The sequence below is a fragment of the Dreissena polymorpha genome, chromosome 10, assembly GCF_020536995.1.
Source record: "Dreissena polymorpha isolate Duluth1 chromosome 10, UMN_Dpol_1.0, whole genome shotgun sequence".
NCBI classification, from domain to species: Eukaryota; Metazoa; Mollusca; class Bivalvia; order Myida; family Dreissenidae; genus Dreissena; species Dreissena polymorpha.
Window position 1 is genome coordinate 43,887,820 of NC_068364.1, and position 24,192 is coordinate 43,912,011.

General features: G+C 36.0%; 2 protein-coding genes and 1 long non-coding RNA gene across 5 annotated transcripts in view; 1 reads left to right on the top strand and 2 right to left on the bottom strand.

Moving 5' to 3' along the window:
- On the bottom strand, positions 1 to 2,632 carry LOC127848894 (uncharacterized). Its single transcript, XM_052381565.1, has 2 exons — positions 1,614 to 2,632; positions 1 to 1,413 (listed from the first exon to the last, which is right to left on the bottom strand). Exons 1-2 carry the CDS (start codon positions 1,984 to 1,986, stop codon positions 989 to 991), a joined length of 798 nt encoding a protein of 265 aa, XP_052237525.1. The 5' UTR covers positions 1,987 to 2,632; the 3' UTR covers positions 1 to 988.
- LOC127848896 (uncharacterized) lies at positions 2,229 to 10,947 on the top strand. Of its 3 annotated transcripts, none has more exons than XR_008034805.1 (4): positions 2,229 to 2,346; positions 4,078 to 8,339; positions 8,747 to 8,940; positions 10,808 to 10,947. It is a non-coding gene; the product is annotated as an uncharacterized LOC127848896 (long non-coding RNA). The 3 variants fall into 3 exon arrangements; XR_008034804.1 differs by having other exon boundaries at positions 10,812 to 10,942; XR_008034803.1 differs by lacking the exon at positions 10,808 to 10,947 and adding an exon at positions 10,382 to 10,795.
- The window catches only part of LOC127848893 (neuronal acetylcholine receptor subunit alpha-3-like), an 18,229-nt gene continuing 327 nt past the window's right edge, over positions 6,291 to 24,192 (bottom strand). The window contains exons 1-8 of the mRNA XM_052381564.1: positions 24,054 to 24,192; positions 19,187 to 19,326; positions 15,921 to 15,965; positions 14,328 to 14,437; positions 12,922 to 13,070; positions 12,062 to 12,191; positions 10,782 to 11,011; positions 6,291 to 8,995 (exon numbers count right to left, since the gene is read on the bottom strand). The exon at positions 24,054 to 24,192 is cut by the window's right edge and continues 327 nt beyond it. Of these exons, the coding sequence (XP_052237524.1) occupies positions 8,472 to 8,995; positions 10,782 to 11,011; positions 12,062 to 12,191; positions 12,922 to 13,070; positions 14,328 to 14,437; positions 15,921 to 15,965; positions 19,187 to 19,326; positions 24,054 to 24,108 (1,383 nt within the window). The 5' untranslated portion in view covers positions 24,109 to 24,192 and the 3' untranslated portion in view covers positions 6,291 to 8,471. The remainder of the gene's footprint in view (positions 8,996 to 10,781; positions 11,012 to 12,061; positions 12,192 to 12,921; positions 13,071 to 14,327; positions 14,438 to 15,920; positions 15,966 to 19,186; positions 19,327 to 24,053) is intronic.

A 24,192-nucleotide genomic window follows, 5' to 3' on the forward strand; every position in this document is an offset into this window, starting at 1 on the left:
TTTACATGAAATCTTATTTTATTGCTAAAAGATCACTGCCTCTGAAAACACTTCAGTACAATCGAAGATTATGTTAGTGTGACTTACAACAAGAATCTCTAAGACCGAAGGTACACGAGAATGATAATTTGACTACATCGCTGTTTGATGCATATGACAAAATTTAATTCTAATACTAAACTATGTGAAACAACAACAAAAATCTTATGAACATGTTACATATGTATATATATATATATATGCGTTCAGAAGCCAGATACTTGTAGTAGAGTGTCATTGACAGAGTCAGTATTTCAAAATAAGGAAAGGTTCGTACATGTAGGTATCAATTAAACTGTCACATTTGTGTTTGAAGCACTAAAATCCACTATTGCTTTGTTGGAAATGGCGTGTCCAAATCCATTAACATCCGCACTCAGTTTCGTTATCAATTTAGCTCCCAAGTTCTTATATGTTTTGGTATTTAGCGCATCATTAAACAATATGTTCACAATAGTTTTACTTTTTACATTTATTATGATCCATAAACTTGTGAGTTAAAGAATCGCACTTTTTTCGGATAACTTCATAATTAATGTCCGGTACTTTCTTTCAGCTCGAGATTTTATAAACCAGCAAATCGAATTTGACGTAACTGTAAAAGAAGCATCCATTCGGTGTACATGCACATATTGCACGGTCTGTTTGCCCTACTGATTTTTGGGAGTTATTGATCTTCAATAAAAAGCAGGACATTTCCATCGCTGTCAGGAACAACTAGTAAAAGGCAATTATATTTGAGGCATCTTCTCGACCAGTTAAATTGTATTTTGTGTAGTTGTATCAATTTCGCAAATAATCATATTCGAGACATACATTTAAAAAAATTGTAAAAAATTTTTGGAACAAATTTGTTCAATTTAACTCTATACTGTTTGTCATGAATTAGGTGTAATATTATGTCAAATTATTGTATCAGATAATTAATATTGCTGCTGCTTCCGATGTATTAATTCATACGCAAAAGGGCCCCGCTGAACGTTGTTCTCCACGCATATAATTTGTGAAGCCGAAAATGACTTGAAGTCGATACGAACACTTTGTCTCCGAATTGCACATCCAGCACAGCTGTATTTCCACTTGACAAATGGTTGCCTAAACCTTGTACAATCGCTTGCGACTTGATGTTCGAATTAAGCATCAGATTAACATGCGCACCAATATCTATATCAACAAAATTGCTATTTACTTCGACGTTAAACGTAAAGACATATACTCCGCTCACAGGTACAGTGAAGATGCCGGTATTTGGATTGTAGTCCCGGGGCCGTGGCCATGTGTCATGGTTGTAGATGACTCCGTCGAATACAATAACAGTTTTTTGATCATAATGCTTATTTGTATTAAGGTAGGCAGAGAAACCAGCAAACGTACCTGAAACAAGACAATACAATTGTCTTAACATTTACAACTTATAATTACGTCTAAGGCATGCATGTAATTAACGTGAGAAAACTTAGTGAATACCACTTCTAGTGTCCATAAGTCAGTCTTTTGAACACCGAAAGAAGGCAATTTCGATCTGACTTTCAGTGACGAATTTTCTTAAAACATTTATGAAAACACATACTAACCTACGGTTTGTTGAACCCAGTCTATCTGTCTTTGCATCCAGTCTATCTGTCTTTGCCTCGTATCGACTTTTGACTCGATAGTCGTTGTCTTTGATTTAAGATCTCCTTGCGTCTCCCCCAGACTTTGAACTCGTGACTGGAGAGTTTGAGTGTTGCTCTGCGAAGCTGCTACTTTCTGTTCCACGGTCGCAATCTGAGCTTGTGTTTTGTCTGCTGCTCCTTTCATGACTGACTGATTCTTTTCCAAACCTTCAATCCTTCCTACCGAGTCCGCCATCCCCTGTTCTAAATCAGATATCTGAACTCGAGTTTCATTTAAATGTGTATTCATCTCATCTTCGGTCCGTGATACGAGTTCGGCTGTTTGATTCATTGTAGACTTGATTTTTTCCTCAACATTGGATATATGAACTCGAAAGTCCCCAGTTTCACTCTTCAATACGTTAAAATCGGACTGTACGCCCTCCTGAATCTTATGGACAGAATTTAGTCGGGACTGTGTTATTTTATATCGACCAAGATGTTATCTAATCTTGAAGACAGCAGATTGTATATCTTGTCCCAAGATAAATCACACTGTCCACTATTGGCCAACAGAATCACCAATCCCAATAAATAGATAAGGACACACATGTTTCAAGTCGTTACCTTAACTATATTGTTCAAATGTAATCCTTTCGGTACGCAAATTGTGTTGATCTAAAGCGATTCGCCACGCAGAGTATATTCATATGTGAGTGTGTTTGTTATTTAAGGATTGGTGCTCATAAAACGGAAATCGCTTGTTAAAACTGCAGATTCGTTTGTTTACGGTAACCAATTATTTCTACTGGAGGAAGTTCCTAACGTAACGTAAAAAACAGTATAATATTTTGAAACAAAACAACATTGTATCGTTTTTCTTAAGTCTACATTAAATGACATATTGACACATGTATGTAGTTCAAGAAAACGTTCATAAACATATTTATTTATGTTAATTATTACTTATTTATTTTTAAGTTAAAAACATCTGTCCTCTGAATGTTTAGCGGAATAAAAAGAAAACAGTTTCACTTAAAAAAACGTTATGAAGGAAATTAATATTTAGTAACACTATACGCATGCGCACTACCGCTTACGGGCTTTAATGACGTAGTTGGCTTTATTGTAGTCGTGAGTGATGGCATATATCGAACTCATTTAGGGCATTGTATTAATTTGTCTTAACGGTTTAATAAAACTATCATTGTTTATAGATACGTATGTGCTTTAAAACTGGGAATTATTACTGGTCAAATAATCTTTATACTCAAGGCGGATATACCGTCGATATGCCTCTTTTAACTTATTTTGATACTTGAGGTTATGTATAATTTTGGCTTCACAAATTTCGCAGTCATTTTATGAGTCATTAGTACTTTAAAGGGGCCTTTTCACGTTTTGGTAAATTGACAAAATGAAAAAAAAAGAAAGATGAAATTTTTACGACATAAGTGTACATTTTTGGAATATGTTCTCAAGACACCGTTTGGAGATTTTTTTTCAAAAATCAACTTAAGATGCAATTTATTTTACTTTTACTTTCAGTTCAAAAACAACATGAATTAAATTTTTTTAAGAGATAGAGTAGCTTATACGACGCATGTTTTGTATGAAATATGCTGCTAAACATTTGTCAATACGCGACAACTTTGTAAAATTAGGTTATACATAGAGACTTAGAAATATATATTTATTTTAGATATTTATATATACATAGAAACTTAAAGATTTGCAATTCAATATGATTAAAATTGTAATTAATAACGCTCGACTCTTTGTTACAGAACGATATTCTGAATTTAAAAAAATGATTATTTGATCAGCGGTTATTTTTGGAACGCGGAGTAATACACTGACCTTGGTTACACTACAGTCATTATCAAAGTACGACAAACACTCATGAAAACTAATTATGTTTAAATAAAAAAAGTTTACTGAATAAAAAGTGGGATAAATAGAATAATGCGTTAGTGTTAATTATAGATCAGGTTTATCATGCTCGGCACGAAAACGAAAAAGCACTCGCCAAGGCTCGTGCTTTTTGTTTTCTAAGCCTCGCATGATAAACCTGATCTATAATCAACACTACCGGCAACCTATTATTCTCTATATCCCTTTACGTTCAAGAAATCCCCCTGTTGTAATTTTGGCGCGACGCCGTGCGACGTAGCCGCGAATAGTCACGCCCAGTAGACTTCATTACTATCATTATAATTGCTATGATTAATATATTTGAACCTACTTAAAACGTCGAACTTGAATTGCGCTTTTCTTCGTATTAACAAGCGATTTATATCTACATTACGATCCCCGACATTAGTGACAATACAAAGCACACAACGATGTCGTAGAATTTTATAAGATGTAAATCAATGAATTAACATAAAATGCAGTGACTCTTTCACTCATCGATTATGATGCCATTCATTATAAATTGCAGGGCAAGATAGCGCAGATCAGACTCCAAAAGAAAGATCATTATTTTCATGGACAACGATGATATGCTCGAGGAAGTATAAGGGAAAAAAAATCATCCAAATTGATTAACAGATGCGACATGTAATCGATTCTGAAGACTCGCAACAACAGCCAGCCGGTATATTAGATCCACAGGATCAATACCGCAAACATTCGCATTTTTGAAGTCAATCGCCGTCGGAACTCAGTCCGTAGAAACCGGGAAAGCTCTAGTGTCTTCAGAGTCGCAGTCCGCTTTCGCCGGAATGCCAACATTTAATTTATCCCCGCCGAAAAAAAATTCGGAGGGGATATAGTAATTGGTCCTGTCCGTCTGTCCGTCCGCCCGTCTCTCCGTCCGTCCGTCCGTCTGTCCGTCCGGCCGAAACTTTGTCCGGAGCATAACTCCAAATCTATTCAATGGATTTACTATAAACTTAGAATATAAACAGATGGCAACTAGGAGAAGTGCAGTGACCAAGAACCATAACTCTATCTACCTTAGTTTTTTAATTATCTCCCCTTTTATATAACTTTAAAGTAAATTTTGTCCGGAGCATAACTCTAAATATACTATAGGGATTGACTTGAAACTTTCTTTGAAGCAGCCATCAAAGCGATTTTTCCGAATGCAGCTATGTTGGACTAACGGTTGGATGCGTGGTCCTGCGAAATCGCCAGAGGATTTGTCTACGATATATCAGGCGGTAATGTGGTCGTGTTGTAAATTACGGCTGGTGATGTGGTCTTCGGATATTGCCAGAGGATGGAGCTACGACATGACGTCTGTTGATTGATCTTCCGCTAACACCAGAGGGAGGAGCTACGATTTGACAGAACGTGACGCGGGAATAGCGTCTGATAACGTGGTGCGCGTAGACCATGCGCCGTTTGAACGGGAGCATTTATATTTCATCAGCGGGTTTAGAAAAATGTTCAGTTGGGGCAATGATTAATGTAAAACAGCACGAAATTGCTTTGAAATTAAATACATCATTTCCAATTATAACAAAAATATAATGAGAATAAAACAAATTCCAAGGGTGTATGCATTGAAACCTGCATTGACATGATTTATTATCGTTTTCTTTCTTTTATTTTCTCAAGTATCACCAGTCTGTTGTTGCTTTCGTTTAAAGACAACAAGCCCATGCACACTTCTTAAATGCCTCTTAGTTCGAGTATATTCACTTCCTCGTAGATACTTAACTTCTCCTTTAAGCGAAACTCTTTGGGATGATAAGTGCTCAACACAAAAGTGCAATAAAAAGTGTCTGAAGTGCATACACGACATTGACATTGTTCGCAATGTGAAAAGAGTTTTCACTTCCTTTCTATACTTCATGTACCTTCCTTTCTATACTTCACGTACATGGTTTTGAATTAGTGGTGTGGAGATTTAAATTGCATATTCAAAGAATAGTAGATTACATGAATATGTTTGTTTCGTCATATTGTAAGATATGACATGAGTAACGTAATGGCATTATTAACATCAAACATGAACGAATGTCAGAAAAACAAGTTTACTGATAAATTTAACCTTACATTGTTTAAAAAAAAGCCATATATCGGTGAATGAAGTACAAAACACATGTTGTTTGCGCGTGAAGTATTGCAATTATTACAATAATGAAAATCTCATTATAAATCTTAACTTTCCAGACGTGTAAAACGTCGTTTGTTTTTCAGTATATAATGCATATTAATAATGCAAGAGCGATAAAGAATATTTTAGAAACGTCTTGTATTATTAACAATAATGAGAACAATAATTAGTTCCTTAGCGATGCGCAATCCATAGTTGGTACAACAACAAATGGTGGTGCGGTGGTCGAGTGGTAACACTATGGTCTACCATTCCAGAGGTCCCCGGTTCAAATCCCGGCCGGGGCACTGGAAATTTCAGAAATGCTTCAAGTGTTTCCCACCCAACTAGAGATGTACTGGTATGAAACCCAGGTAATTCTCGCGTGTATCGGTGCTATACACTGAGCACGTAAAAGAACCAAGGTATCTATTCGCAAAGAGCTAGAGTATCGCACCCGGATTCCTTGTATCCCAATACTGTCTCCTCTGCTTGCTGTCTCTTCAGCAAAAAAACAAAACAAAAAAGGACCCCATTGGAAATAAGTGCTTGCACTTTCATGGGTTATCCTTGACCGCAAGGTCAAAATAAATACAAACAAATACAAATAAAAATAATACAAGTAACATATGAGCATGTAAATATAAATAATACATACAACATAATGTTTTCATAAAAACAATGTTTTATAAAAATTTAGGGTTTCTTCTTGTTAGTGATACAAACAATAACTCAGTATTTAAATAGAGCATTTTGGTCAGCTGGTTTATTTCCAAACATAGTTTTGCAAGACAATATATATTATATAATTACAACCTTAAAATAAATATCATACAAACATTCAATGTACCACCATATGTTTGGAGTACTAATAGACAGCTTATAATAAGGCAACTTTAAGCTTGTCGTATGTTAATGCTTCTTGCTACGCCCATTGTATACAAGCACCCCAAAGCGATCACCCAAGACACAAGTGAACTCATTAGTTCCGAGCTGGTAATGCCACAGTTAAGAATCTGTAGTAAACGGAATGTAACCATCTTCTTACACGGCCCATAAACAATAAAATAAATGTTCTGAACATGTTTCATTGTGATTTGGCGAAACTGTGGTTTTGAGAGTGCTCGCAAGGCTTCACAATATCAATTTAAGGAAAACTGGCCCGCCCCCTTGCGGTATTTCTTATGAATGGACCAAAACTATTTTGGAACTCAGACGTAATATTCTTAGTAAAAATGTTCTGATAAATGTGTATGACGATTGGAAAAGGTGTGAATGGTATTAATTAAAGGATGTTCACACGGTTAATTCTCGCCATACTGTAAGGCAAACTTTCTCGCCCTGTGGAGGCCATGTTTTTTTCAAAAGGACCGGAACCACTTTCGAACTGAGATAGCATTATAACAAGTGCTGTAAGCAATTTTCACGATGATTGGGCAAAAATGTTTTATTTAACTTAACCAAGTGTTCTTTTTGTTGACCCAGTTTTGAAGTCGGTCGAGATACAAATGGGATAAATATTCTAACGCACGATTGATGACGAACGATGTACAAATGGTAATCATGTAATTTCACAATGAGCACGTTGTGCTCAGGTAAGCTAAAATGCATTTCTGAATAAGAATATTATAATCTATAATAAACCCACTGCTATCCATGTTTATAAATAAGAATATCAAAACACCCAACATATGCAATTTAGCAAACAAAAAATAATACAATTAATATTTAAAAAATGTTTCGCAGTAGGTGTCCTAACATCACGTAATAAAAACTTTAATAAATAAAACTTTAAAGTTGACTTAAAAATATCTGGACGTATGTACATGTGTCAATATTAATGCCTGCTAACACTTTTACTCTGCATAACGTTATTTCTAACAAGCTTTATTTGACAGTTAACTAGTTTGCCACTGTATTGCCTGTAAAGAGCGATTATGCATTTAAGACCTGACACAAAAATGTACACACGTATTGTGTCGTCCACCAGTTATCGTACATTCATCTGCTACCTTAATACACTGCATTTAGCTCTTGTCGAATAAACATCTGTAAAAGTGTAGTGTCTGACTCAGAGCAAATGAACACGTTTAATTTCACATGCAATAGTTAATTGCATTGTAGGTTTCATCCAATTATCGAGATTTTAACAGCACTTGCCATGTTTTAAAGTACAACGATGTTATTTCATTCAAATCATTCTATCAGTTGAGAATTTGCACATTCGCATTGTCCATGAGTTTATTTCTATTTTGTTTTCACCGGCATTATCTGGAATCACGTCTGGAACAAGGCAATCTGCCTATATACAGCTGTCTCTTGAAATGCTCTTCAAGAGTTGTCGACCATTGCTTAATATCAGCAAGCGTGTCGAGTAAATATTATCTTGAATAGCATTTAATCACAAATGATCACAGTACTTACACGGCACAGAGTGGTCGATTCATTCGCCTAGTAGCGCATACACTGCATTAAAATGTTCACTGTCTGTATGTACATGCTATTCTTTTGTTTTGGTATAAATATAGTTAATATATTGCATGCTATTTAAACACCGGGAATAATAACATGAATGTTTACCTTTTAAAATGTTGTAGCTTACGATAGAACTCCATTCTGAGGTTCGCTGCCTTTCCTTGTCCAGGATATAACGTTATGTAAGTACTGATCGCAAATATTTATTAAGTTATACATAATAACAAATAAACAAACATGTTACTTCCGTTCAAACATTTAACAAGAAGTCTAAGTTCTGGTGGTGTGGGATTTGTAATAAGTCAAAACTGAACTTAACTGCTTCCGCTTTTGATCTGTGTTGTGTACACAACCGTCAAAATTAACCGCAAAATTATAAACACAATTAGGAAAACTCTGTCCATCGCTCGTGCCAGTTCCTCCCACGCGGTTTCCCTGACTTCGCCCCGCCCACAAAGCGTCCCGGTATCCGCCCACGCCCGTGAGTGCCGCCCCTTTTGGAAATTCTCCTTACTGGAGGTGGCAAAGCTATTGTCAGGGCTTATCGTCTTCAAACTCAGTCGACGCTTGATGTGGTTTTTCACCTCAGGTAGCTGGATCTCTGTAGCCTGTGCGCATTCCACGTGGGATTCGATCTCGCTTTCCGTTGGCGATGAGGAAGCAGCGGCCTCCTTTCGATCGCAACATACGCACGTAACCGTCGTCAAGAGCGCGGTCGCCACACGAGTTATACTAGACATGCTGGATTGCCTCGCCTTGTTCTGGTGGATGCGAATGACGATGGTAGTAAAGAGTGTCTCTATTGAACTTAATATGATCAATATTAAGATATATGTACCTGGAAAGACAGAAACATGCGTCGTAAAGCAATGTTATTAGTCTATATAATGATAAACCTAGGGGCAAATAATAATACAATTACGCAGATAGTATGAAGGATAGCGTATCAAATTATTTATTGATGGACATTTCCACTATATTGATGGACATTTCCACTATATTGATGGACATTTCCACTATATTGATGGACATTTTCACTATATTGGTGGACATTTCCACAATATTGATGGACATTTCCACTATATTGATGGACATTCCCACTATATTGATGGACATTTTCCACTATATTAATGGACATTTCCACTATATTGATGGAAATTTCAACTATATTGATGGACATTTACACTATATTGATGGACTTTTTTACTGTATTGATGGACATTTCCACTGTATTGATGGACATTTCCACTATATTGATGGACATTTCCACTATATTGATGGACATTTCCACTATATTGATGGACATTTCCATTATATTGATGGACATTTCCACTGTATTGATGGACATTTCCACTGTATTGATGGACATTTACACTATATTGATGGACATTTCCACTATATTGATGGACATTTCCACTATATTGATGGACATTTCCACTATATTGATGGACATTTCCACTATATTGATGGACATGTCCACTATACTGATGGACATTTCCACTATTTCGATGGACATGTCCACTATATTGATGGACATTTCCACTATATTGATGGACATTTTCACTATATTGATGGACATTTCCACTATATTGATGGACATTTTCACTGTATTGATGGACATTTCCACTGTATTGATGGACATTTCCACTATATTGATGGACATTTCCATTATATTGATGGACATTTCCACTGTATTGATGGACATTTCCACTATTTTGATTTACATTTCCACTATATTGATGGACATTTCCACTATATTGATGGACATGTCCACTATATTGATGGACATTTCCACTATATTGATGGACATTTCCACTATTTTGATGGACATTTCCACTATATTGACGGACATTTTCACTGTATTGATGGACATTTCCACTATATTAATGGACATTTCCATTATATTGATGGACATTTCCACTATATTGATGGACATTTCCACTATATTGATGGACATTTCCAATATATTGATGGGCATTTCCACTATATTGATGGACATTTCCACTATATTGATGGACATTTCCACTATATTGATGGACATTTCCACTCTGCATCTGGACTGTTTATGACTGGGAGACATTAGTATCTAGCTAGTGACATATACGCCATGTCTGTATATGAAATAATGGACATTATAAGTCAACGTAAGCCACTTTCTGTTTTGCTAATTAGCATATGTCAAGCTGTTTGAGTACATATGGACTGTTTAAATCATGCATTTCAGGGGAGCACACCTGGGAGACCGATGACATATCAGAATTATTTTCGTTCAACTGCAGGACCCCATCTTGGGGTGGGGTCCTGTCCCAATGAATTATTGTCCAATTGACATATGTTGTTATAAGAATATTTTATAGACTTGGGAGCGTTATGTCAGTTAACATAATATATTTCAATAAACAGTTCTATGAGTTGGTTGCGTCATTGTTGCACCGAACTTCGCTACACTTGTTTCCTGAAGTAACTACATGTATATCATTACATAAGCACAGCGCTATTTAAGTAAACATTATTGTTTTTCATGTAAATATCGATCGCAGAAAAGTACCAAAACTAGTCATATACTAGTTGCTTATGTATTTTTCCTAACAAAATAGTACTTAAAAGATATATATTCGACAAACTTATAATTGGTGTTGCATCTCCCAAGATAGGCACATCCTGGAAGATGATCACTGCAAACAGCACTTCCGCCAGTAGGACGGCCACCGGAAGTCCCAGTTTACTCGCACATTCCGGAGGAACGATGAATGCGCAGGGGCCCAAGAAGGACAAGACGGCAACGGGCACCAACACTTGGTAGAGCCAAGAGTATGAGCTCCGTCGCGCGAGGTCAAAGGTGAAGGTCAACACACTGCATGGGAAATTCAAGATAAACGTACACTGTATTCGTCTTGCTGATGTTTATTTTTTTTGTATGTATATACATTGTTTTTGGTAATTTACAGACTAATATTTGTTGTTCATATGGCTTTGGGTTACATAATTGTTTTACGTTTGGAACGGAATTTTTTGCTAGAACAAAATATATAAACTAAAAAACATGCGGTCTAGTGCAAGTGATTTATTGGCAGATATTGCAAAAGATGTGATGTGATACTTAACGGCAAATCTAGATGCCACTGATTTTCTTTGACATAGAAAGTAAGTGATGTTTTCTCTGATTTTGAAATCTGAGACTCTTCAGATATTACGCAGATAAACTGAACGTACTTCTGACATCAATTACTAATACAAACGGCGACTGTTTGATAGTTCAGTGAAAATAACACAAAGAGACAAGGAGCTAAACTGCAAAGAATGACACAACATATAGAGTATTAAATTAAACAAGAAACCGTCGGAGACGGGTGATGCTCCCCAAAGGTTTTTTTGTCACAATATTGCACTATATATTCAGATAAAAGGAAACGTCTTGAGGGGACAAGAATTTTTTATAGAAAATTTCAAAGGACCATTACTCTGTGAAAAATCATCCGACCAGAACCCGCTGATAATATGCACATCTCCTCTTGGTAGTGAAGCTTTCCATTAAGTTTCATTGAATTCCGGTCATTAGTTGCTGAGAAATAGCCCGGACAAGAATTGCACTTTATGTACAGTTAATGGAAAATTTCAACAATTTCAAAGGGCCATAACTCTGTGAAAAATCATCCGACCAAAACCTGCTGATAATATGCACATCTCCTCTTGGTAGTGAAGCTTCCCAAAGTTTCATAAAGTTGAATTCTGATAAATAGCCCGGACAAAAATTGTGCACGGACGGACACATGGACACACGGACGGACAGACGAAGCGGCGACTATATGCTCCCCCCAAGCATAAAAAGAATTGCGACATTTACTAAATAAAATGGACCAATGAATGAGGACTTTCTTTGAATGTCCAACCAATCAACACGAACCTGTGAGTTAATGTGTCGTTGGACGAGGAGGCTGACGTCAGAGTCCACTCCGCGCTATTTGTCACCTGACTCGTGTCTATACCTTCCGAGACCAGTACCACAAAGTCGCTGGGATATGCACTGGCCACACCTACACATATTTATAAGACATTTATCATTTATCATTTATATTACGAGTTTCATTGACCAATTTACATAAAATAAAAATAAAAAACTTCATTTTGTATTTTCACGTGACCACTTCTTTCTGCTTTGATAAATTACACATGTGACATGTTATTCATACACTTGTGAATCCGTCAGATTTTTCTAAAAGTATGAACATTTGGCGAAACTATTACCCCCAATTGAATCCCGCTAACTTATAGTATATGTATGCAAAATGTACATCTAACAAGTTTAACTATTCATTTAGATCTATATTGCTCCGGCTAACTTATATGATATGTATGCAAAATGTACATCTAACAAGTTTAACTATTCATTTAGATCTATATTGCTCCGGCTAACTTATAGTATATGTATGCAAAATGTACATCTAACAAGTTCAACTGTTCATTTATATTACCTGCTTGTTTTTAATAATAGACACAAGCGGAGTTTGCATGGCCACTGTTAAGTGACTAAGGCGGTCATTTTATATACACCACTATCCACAACATTTTTCAAATAAGTTAACTAGTATATGATATAAAGTATTCCGGGATGGGTACTTCTGAACTGCAAAAGTTGCTGTTACGGTCGTAATAATCTTTTCGCGCCATTTAATGCATTACTGAGAACAAACAATATTGCCCCTTCCAGTGTTTAAATTATATGTTATAACACCAAACAAAGGAGCCCATAAATTGTTCACTTACGTATTGAGCACGACTGCGTGTCAAATGGGTAATAGGCTGAGTCAGTGGAGCAGTGAACCGTGAACACGCCCCAAAGGGTGGTCGACACGTTCCCGGTGCTGTCAATCCGAAACGCAAGCTCCTCCTCGACACTTATTGAGCCTGCCATTCTGCAACACGCGCGAAACAAATCACGTCAAAACATGCAAATCAACCCTACTAAGACATGCGTATATCAACTTGAAGACTTGCCTATGAATGTTATATATGTAGAAATCAAGTTCTGGTCACGAGTTTGGATTTCACGAAGACAAGCACAAATATGTTGTTGTGTTTGTTTGTTTGACAATATTCGTTTATATTTTAGCACCACCTTCACTTAAATATGACTTTACGTTTATTGTTAGTTGTTATTTTTAGACATTCACCTTCATTAAATGCGAAAAAGCTGCGATAAGCTGATACAACTCAATTTGAAGTCAAATTTAACAAAGCAAAACATTTAATTTTCGTCCCCAGATTGCTCGTAAGTAATGAAGTATAAAAATGTTAACATTAAAAACATACCCACAACTATAGAAAGCGTAATCATATTTTGCATCAAAGTGTAGGAGTGAAGTTAAGTAAAAAACATGTCTACAATTTAAAGTATTATACAAATTTTAACGAAACGTGGTGAACACATTTTTTAACTTTATAATAAATGTTTGCAATATCACCAGCATACATGGCTATTGACATGCATTTACTTAGGAGTATATTGAAGTCTATTCTTATTAGCATGCACATTTCTTTTATTTAGGTACATTCTGGCCGTTAACGTCAATCTTTTTTAAACAAAACGGCTCCGTTGTAACTTTCGATTTTCGTAAGATCTTTAAAGGGGCCTTTTCACAGATTTTTGCATGTTTTAAAGTTTGTCATTACATGCTTTATACTGATAATTGTAAACATTGGAAATAAAAATCTCCAGTGAAAAATCGAGAATAACATTTTTCAAAAAAAAAAAAAGACAAAAAAAAGTTACCCACAACTGGGTCCGAACCACTGACCCCTGGACTCCTGGAGTAAAAGTATAGACCATTTAGACCACTCGGCCATACGCGCTCACGCAATGTAGAAAGTATTTTAAACTTTATATAAGCGACCCGCGTAGTTTCACTTATATAACGACAACAACAGAACTCTCCAAATTATTCAATCGTTTCGCGTTGCAACGCTTGATAACTTTCAGGTTTTTAAATCGCAAAAAATGCATATATTGGCTATTTCAGTGCTTGGTATATGTTCAGCATTACTATTTCCTCGCAAATATCATAACTAAAACGAACATTTGCGAATCTGAAACAACTTTTTTAAATTTTGTCAAATTACCAAAACGTGAAAAGATCCCTTTAACAAAACAGGATCCTGATTTTTCTACTCACGCATTCTGCACGGCGAGTTTGGGGTTCCAGCACGTGGTGGAACCCAGGTACATGTATTTGATGTTCTCAAACGCGCTCGGTACCCATGAGTAGCGTCCGTCCACCCATGACTACAAATAAAAAATAGCAGGGAATTATATTCGCCCTGTAGATTGCGAGCCTACCGGTAAATACAATGGGAATACCTGCTTCTTTTAATACATGAAAACATGTTTAACTTCTCATTATTTTTCATTTTGCCATGCAAGTCACGATACGGAAGACAATAGACATACGCAGATAATATGATGTGTTTTGTTATATTTTGTTATACCATTGAAAGACATATATACTACGAACACGAATACATGGCAAACTACAAATCAGCGACGACCCAATTTGTATTCGTTTATGTCCTTCTTGTACTTTTGTCCCGAGTCTAATAATTGGGAAATTGATGACTTGCCATGAATCAGGATCTCGTATTTATTGTAAGATTCTCTGCTGTTCATGCGACTAGAGTTTCAATTGTTTGATTATTATATTACATTATTGATATTTTTTACTTTTTTAATTTTTCGTCTTCTTGGATGTTGAATACAGATCAATTTTCGCTATAACGTAAATAGTGTCTTTCCATGCATGCAGTCGGATAGATTACTATATGCATTAAATTGCATTTTGTGATTTAACATAAAACAGCTAGAAATAAACATTGGTTTGTGTTGTTTGTTCGTGTTTGTTTTGCAAATGTATATTTGTAATATATCATACTAATCAATCTGAAGCCGCTTTAACAACGTGTAAAAAGTTACCGAAAACATGGAGAATGGCTCTGTGTGATCGTATTACCTTTATACCAATACACCAAATAAAAACATTACAATACGAGATACCGTATTCGATAATAGCGTTTTCTGTTTCCGTATCATGCAAGTAAACGGACTATTTTCTGTATTAATTCGGTCAGAGACGGCCCTTATCGTGAAGCCCATTGTTTACCTCACATAAAATAAATCATGATTGGTTTGGTTTTAAAGATCAATATATCGAACAAAGTGTAATCAATAGAATATTACACTGGCATGGTGCTCTGAGAACGTATGTCTCGATTGTGATGTCAAATTGCAACCAATCGAGGTCGCCGTGGCAGGTCGGGGGTTCGATCCCGCCTGGAAGCTTTCCATCGATCTCCCCAAAAGACACCAGGTACAGGTTATAGGCCCAGGAAACGGACTAAAGAGCGTTGCAATAAACCTAAGGCTTTCTGTGAATTCGAGCTAAATTAAATGGGGTTGAACTAACGCACTTTTCTTTATTTGAGTCGTGTTCTGAGAAAACTGGGCATAATACATGTGCGTAAAGTGTCGTCCCAGATTAGCCTGTGCACTCCACACAGGCTAATCAGGGACAACACTTTCCGCTTTTATAACATTTTTCGTTAAACTGAAATCCCTTCTAAGCCAAAATCCAATTTAGGCGGAAAGTGTCGTCCCTGATTAGCCTGTGCGGACTGCACAGTTTTCTCAGAACGCGTCTCATTTATTATTTTTAAGTTTTCCGACTCCGACATCCTATAGTAATTATAATGACATTGGAAATACCGGTACTCACTGCTTCTATCCAACCCGTCACGGAAAACTGTTGACTCCTCACATCCTAAAATGGTAATCAGATAAATCACATTTCAATATATTTTTATATTATTCTGAACTACATAAATATGATTGACATATACGCTTAGGAAAATGGTGAGTAAGAGCGGTAAGAAAACAAGTTTAATATGATAAAGTCCATGGTCAAGATCGTAGTAATGAAAAAGCACGAGGACAATGCTACATTGTACAGCGTTCAATGTACTGTAAAAATTGTAATACAAATTTAATGAATTAAACCAAAGTTATGTATAACTTAATATGGAAGGGTATTTAGGTAAAAATTACATCCTTCTTTGTGACTGTGTCATGATTCTTGATGGTACTTTCAATTTGTATGTAGACACCTTTTCATGCTTGATGAAACTTACATCTTGCCTGATGCCCAATGTCTATTTACATTCTGCTTAATGGTATCATGCATGTGTACAGATGCAACATTCTTGTTCGTTAATTGCATGCTGCATATGTGTATGTTGGTTTGTGCAGAGAGACTTGTGCAATAGGCGCAGTGTAAAATGGAATCAAATATTGATGCGTTTAATAAATTAACGCGATGGCAAGATGTGAGTTTCACCCAAGCAAAAAGCAACATACAATCATGCATGATACAATTGACAGTCGTTCCGAAATGCTACGGACGACTGCGAAAATTTACGGCGTATAACGGAAATTTTATGTTATAGGAGAAGTTGCGCCCCTTTGTAAGATATTTGCTACTGAAAGGAAAATAACCGCGTGTTTGTAGACGTCACTTTTTTGGTTAATGACTAACCATAATTTTTGTACAGTAATTTACCTTCAATAACCAAAGAAATTCTATGGATATATTTCAATATATGCTACTAATGCATGTATGCAGAGCTCCAGATAAGACGCTTAAAGTCGTAAAAAAATGAATTAAATTTAATAAAAATGTAGACTTAAATTCTGTGCGTATGGTTACACATTGGAAAAATAAAATAAGAATTCAAAATTTGTGATCATGCGTAAAACTCAATATCAATGCATATAATGTAAACATTTTATCAATGAGTTCCCACTCGTCTAGTCCCTCATTACAATTATGAAATCAACAGCACTATAACGTTATTATGAATAACAGACCATCTTTTAAACAGTCGAAAAGCCGAACGTTTTCCATTATCTGGTCCTTTTATCGCAAAAAGTCTGCTGTAATCCGGCAATTGTCATGAGCTCTTTTAGTCTATAAACCTAAATGCGGATGTGCCAAAAATTATACTTACCTGAAAAAGGAATTAATAATAGACTTTAAGACTCGATTTTTTTATAGAGTGTAAACCAAGATTTTGCCGAAAAAGTTATCTGGAATGTATGTTGAGAGGAAATCCATTACATAATTTCAAAATTACTAGAGTACTTTTATATTGCACCACATACAATGCAATAAAACTATAATATTGAAGTGCACATATAAACTTTATTATAGATGGGTAGGTATTTCGTGTCAATCTCTTTCACATATGAAAGAGCTGTTGGTCATGCTGCTTTAAGTACACAATGTTAATGACACAATTTAGATTAAGCAAAATAAAACACTAGGTATTTGCCAAGATTCATAAGAGTCAAATATATACGAGCAGTAAGAGCGTAATCGTGCGCAGCGAGACTTACTCATGTAGAATTGAAACTCTTATTGCTTTCTTTCGAAATAATTTCATGTGTCCGATCTAATATGCAATATGCCCGGTGTTTTTTTTTAATGCGGATTAATGCTCCATTTGAGATACATAATTAATGAATGCCTCAATATTTTCAAAAATTAACACCGGATTAATGTTCACCGACATTTTTTCATACAGATTGGATATAAATATTAAAGAGCTTAACAAAAACGCAATTATGCCTAAAATGGAAAAAGACCCCTTAAAGACATTGTTGTAAGTATATTTATGTTAATAAACTTCGGGTTAGTAGTCAATACTTCAAAATAAATTAGCCTCGTTCTTGTAAAACGCTGCATAATGCGTGTGCGTAAAGCGTCGTCCCAGATTAGCCTGTGCAGCACATGCATTAAGCCCCGTTTTCAAATAGCGGGGCTCAAATGCACTTAACAACATATACTGGATGGAATCAGATGCAATTAGCAACTGGAAATGAGTTGGAGATTTTGCGTTGCAGTTTATTGCAAGATGTCCGATGTAATAAGTATATGAAATTCATTAGTCTGCAATAATGTCATTCCAATTAGTATTGTCCTGGCAAAGAATTCTCCCGACAATTTTACCCAACCTACTCCGTACGTCCGAGCGAGATCACAGGAATGTATGTCGCAATAATGTTTACCGCTAATATATCACGTCCTTCAGTCAAACCTTGAGGTCATACATACAGGTCAAATGTCAAACTTGGCATTTTGGTGCTACTACTACTACTACTACTACTACTACTACTACTACTACTACTACTATTTCTTCTGCTACCACCACCACCACCTACTACTACTACGTCTCTATTACTACTACTACTACTACTACTACTACTACTACTACTACTACTACTACTACTACTACTACTACTACTACTACTATTACTACTACTACTACTACTACTACTACTACTACTTCTTCTACTACTACTACTACTACTACTGCTACTACTACTACTACTACTACTACTACTACTACTACTACTACTACTACTACTACTACTACTACTACTACTACTACTACTGCTGCTCCTGCTGCTGCTGCTACTACTTCTACTACTACTACTACTAATACTACTACTACTACTACTACTACTACTACTACTGCTGCTGCTGCTGCTGCTGCTGCTGCTGCTGCTACTACTACTACTACTACTACTACTACTACTACTACTACTACTACTACTACTACTACTACTACTACTACTACTACTACTGCTCCTGCTGCTGCTGCTACTACTACTACTACTACTTCTACTACTACTACTACTACTACTACTACTACTACTACTACTACTGCTGCTGCTGCTGCTGCTGCAGCTGCTGCTGCTGCTGCTGCTACTACTACTACTACTACTACTACTACTACTACTACTACTACTACTACTACTACTACTAATACTAATACTACTAGTACATATAACAACAACATTTACATTAATAAAAATTAATAAACATTAATAATAATAATAATAATAATAATAATAATAATAATAATAATAATAATAATAATAATAATAATAATAAGGGTATTAGGAAAGTGGAGGCGTTATTACCAGGAAGTTGATGCTGCTGACGCCAAACTTTACGGCGACGCTTGTGATGTTTGAGGGCCTGACTATCCGCTGATACTGGAACGAGAGGGCCGTATAGAGGTTGTTGGCGCTGCTGGTCGTATAAGCCTCTGCCGCCAGAGCTGCGGGGAACCAGACAAATGACATTCAATAGCGACATTCGTCGGGAATCAGAAACATGTACATTTCAAAGAAATTTATATTGACCTGAAATGAGTACATTTGAAACAAAATGTTCTCGCCGCTAACTAAAGTTGAGTGCATTTTAACAATATTGATTGAAAACTAGTTAAAAGTGCATTTAAAGAAATACCACGGAATGTGTCATCTATAATCTCGCACTTCTTTCATCAAGGGCGACACTAGACACACGAAGCGATACTTGATCTTTTTTTTTGACAGTCGCGGCGTCGCACGATATTTTTCTTGACAGTCGCGGCGATACTTGATCTTTTTTTTGACACGCGTGGCGACGCACGATATATTTAACACGATATATCGCCCTTGTGTAGGTAGCCAAAAAGGCGATATATCGTGTTAAATATACCGTGCGTCGCCACGACTGTCAAGAAAAAGATCCAGCCGCGACTGTCTAGAAAAATATCGTGCGTCGCCGCGACTGTCAAGAAAAAGATCAAGTATCGCTTCGTGTGTCTAGTGTCGCCCTTGATGAAAGAAGTGCGAGATTAAGATGGCACTATCCGGATTCCTTAAAATACTGTAGTTCGTGAACCGGCTTTGTACGTGTACCAGGGGAGCATGCGTATACGGGAGCTAACCGCGTTTAAGTGAGAAAGTTGTTGCAAAACTTCAAAGTTGTTGCAAAACTTCAAAGATGGCGTCGTTTAAGTGTTTTTCGTGAAGGAGTAGCGGATATTTTCACCCGGTAAGCCAGTTTATATTTATATTTCTTTTAAATGAATAAGCCCTTTCGGCTCTGCGGTGTTTGTTCTCCCCTCGGTTTTTTGTTTAAATACCGTAGTCGTCGGAATAAAATAGTTATTATCGCAAAACCGTCGACAAATTTGTTGTTTAATTTCTTGACCTTCGAGATGTTGGATGTTCGAGTATCATGTTCTCTCATAATAAACAGTATTTGTGAATGTTTACAGGAAAATATAACATAAATCACGAATATTTTATGATCTCGACGCGTTTGTATGTCTATTAATTCATTTAATGCCGAATTATAACGGGTTAACCCCCATTTTTGGAACCAACTTCCTGTTAAGTACATTTTGGGACCTGACTTCCAAATGATAAACAGCTCTTTCCTATGTTAGAAGGTTTTATGATAAATAACTTTCGTGAATGAATTCCGCACTGGTGCGATTTTTTTGAAAAACATTTTTACTTGAGGAAATCAAGAGTTATCTTTTTCTATTAAAGGGATCTTTTCACGCTTTGGTAAATTGACAAAATTGAAAAAAGTTGTTTCAGATTCGTAAGTTTTCGTTTTAGTTATGATATTTGTGAGGAAACAGTAATACTGAACATTAATCATGCTCTAATATAGCCATTATATGCATCTTTTGACGATTTTAAATCCTAAAAATTATAAAGCGTTGCAACGCGAAACGATTGAATAATTTGGAGAGTTCTGTTTTTGTCGTTAAATTTTGTGAAACTACGAAGATTGCTTATATAGGGTATAAAATACGTCAAGAATGTGTATTCGGCGGAATAGCTCAGTTGGCTAAAGCGTTTTTACTTCAGGACTCTGGCAGGACTCCAGGGGTCACTGGTTCGAAACCTGCTCCGGGCAATGTTCTTTTCCTTTTTTTAATTTTTTTCTTGATTTTTTACTGGAGCTTTTATGATCCAATGTTTACATTTATCAATATAAAGCATTTAATGAATAAGTTAAAAAATGCCAAAATCTGTGAAAAGGCCCCTTTAATTGTTATTTTATTAATTTTTATTATTATATGTTTTATCGCGTACTTAACGCTAACATTAAGTGTGTGTAATATAAGACATTCGAAGGTATTATTAACACAGTGTCATTCTTACCTGTTTATTTTAACACATATGGACATACTTATGTTTGAATATGCATCAAACGGAATACTATGCCTACTAAACGGAATACTATGCTTACTATTTCCAGATATCAAGACGCCAGTTATATATTTTGAGGATGCCATGATTAAAAAAGACGGCGTAACGAAGTGTGTACCGCTCTAGAAAGCGATAGGTACATGAAAACCCACCAATCAAACAAAAAAGATTACGTTCGGAGTACCATGCCAGACAATCACATGTACATGCAATAAAAGTGTAATGAAAAACAGAAAAGAGTAAAGCCGGTTTGATACTAGTATAAGGTTGATGTAACCAAATACTGCCATTTTTGCGATTCGGAATACATGAAGCAATTTGGAATACCTGACATCTGCTTAGAAGATGCATATCGGTGGATGTTTTTTTAATGAAAACTTAAATATTAATTGTTTATTTAATACAATGGCATTTGACGCGTTTTACTAAAACGATACTGATACATGTATGTGACTTTGATGTGACACATTTTGGACGACCTTCTTTAAAACCAGTTCTGAGTTGGTTCACTTAGAAAGATTATTCCGTTTGTTCCTAACATTGCCGTCTAATCGTAAGTAACGTTAATATGTCAAATGCATAACGAATTAATTCCGAACCAAATCTTTTTTATCATGTATGTAAGTGCTGAATACAATTGAAAATGTATGCAGAGACATCGTAGGAAGAAATGACGTAACACAGTCACAGATAATGGTTTATTTCATAATAAAGTGAGAAACTAGCATCATGACATATACGGAACAAAACGTGTAAGTAAGTAGCACTCGTAGCAATTATATGTCAGACGTGTCTATGTAGACTTTATAAATAAAACAAAAACACAACAACATCAGCTGTACATGTTTTGTTTGGTTCGTGTTTTTTTATTTGCTGTTTTAGTCCGGCTCTGTTGAAGGATTCTTTCTTGCATATTCTACATTTAAACTCATGTGGTCAATGAATGGGGCATGGTATCTCAATCCTCCCCTGATGTAAAATTCCTCATTACATATACTGCAACGAAAGATGCACTTATTTTCGCCCTTTAACCTGCATCATCTGAAAAGACAGTAAAAGAATGGTTAAAAAAGTTTTATCAGAATAAGGCCGACACTTCATAAAATACATTAAAATAATTATAATATTACTGAAAGGGCTGATAAACGTTCTATTATCTCGTACATCAGCCACCACACAACCCATCTTTTTGAAAATAGGTGAGTTGATTCAATTGGTCGGCAGGTTTTTCGTACAGCATTATTATTATTCTACAGTAAGTAACGTGATTAAGAAAACACTTACATTTCACCACGTAACATGCTATAAAACAATAATATTGAAGTACACATATAAACTTTATTTAAGATGTGTAGGTATATCATGTCAAGCTCTTTTACATATGAAAGAGCTGTTTGTCATTTGGAAGTCAGTTCCCAAAATGTGCTTAAAAGGAAGTCAGTTTCAAATAAGGGGGTTGAACCAATAATGTTTGCCAATAAATTAATTATCAGTGATAAAGCGGCGTCGGTAGAATGAAATAATCATGATTTTATTGATAGTTTACTGTTCACGTGTGTCAATACTGTGTATTATAAGAGAAAATGATATTTGTACATCCAATTTATCGAACGTCCCGTAAGTAGACAACATATTTGTGGACGGTTTTCCTTCAATAACTTTTTTATCCCGACGTCTACGATCTTGAAACAAAAAACCGAGGGAAGCACAAACACCGGAGAGCCGAAACGGCGTATTCATTTAAAATAATTATAAATACAAAGGGGCTTACCGGGTGAAAATATCCTCCCTTCCTTTAAGAAAATCCAACAAACGACGCCATTTTTGAAGTTTTGCAACAACTTGCTCACTTAAACGCGGTAAGCTCCCGTATACGCATGCCCCCCTGGAGTACCGTTCTTCACAATCACAACTTCGGGAAAACAGAAACGAACATGCTACCAATGAACGATAATTCTTTAATATGAAGAAAACATGTTTCTGAGATGAATACATGTATCATTTTATCATGGAATAAACTGACAGAGGTCCAAATAAAACGCTTAGTAGCGTAAATTACGCAAACACAATTGAAACAGAAATACGCAGAGAAATTCAAATGGGTTATATTCCACGAATATTGCTCTAAGTAGAGTATTGGCTTATGCAGATGAAAGGAATAGGCAGGGATTTTGTGTCTCCGCTAAATGTCCATCATCGTGTTTTTATCTAAGAATATATGAATTGAGTTAAGTAAAAACAGCTTCATTTAACACGTTACAAATAGAAAAACATATTGAAACCTCAGCCGAACCAGCTGTAGATAAACGACTCATAGCGTGTATTACTTTTTTATGTCAATGAACCGAGTGCCAAACAATGAGACTCGGAACAAATGAGTCGCGTTCTGAGAAAACTGGGCATAATGCATGTGCGTAAAGTGTCATCCCAGATTAGCCTGTGCATTTCGCACAGGTTAATCAGGGACAACACTTTCCGCTGTTATGGTAGGTTTCGTTTAAGGGAAGTCTCTTCTACACGAAAATCCAGTTCAGGCGGATGGTGTCGTCCCTGATTAGCCTGTGCGGACTGCACAGGCTAATATTGGACGACACTTTACGCACATGCATTAAACACAGTTTTTTCAGAACACAACTCAAATATTCAATACGCATACACGTAAATAAAACTTGAGTCTTAGCCTTCAAACGGTTACATTTAACATCACAAATTATACTGGTTCTATAAAGCAGTATATAAACAACGTAAGTGCGAGAGGGATACACCAGACTTTCGATACGTGACTTACCCGTAATAACAACTGCAAGAGCGATTTGAATGGTTTGCTGCGAAAATCTCGACATCTTGTCGTTGCTTCTATGTATTACGAACAAAGACTGACCGAAATCCAAGAACCACGATGGCTAATGTTAAGCGCCGTTTAACAG

Excerpts from the sequence above, each read along its gene's own strand:
- LOC127848894 (XM_052381565.1), bottom strand. The coding sequence starts at position 1,986 with ATGAATCAAACAGCCGAACTCGTATCACGGACCGAAGATGAGATGAAT. Across the intron at positions 1,414-1,613 it reads CTGGGTTCAACAAACCGTAG|GTACGTTTGCTGGTTTCTCT; the intron begins GTTAGTATGTGT and ends GTCTTGTTTCAG.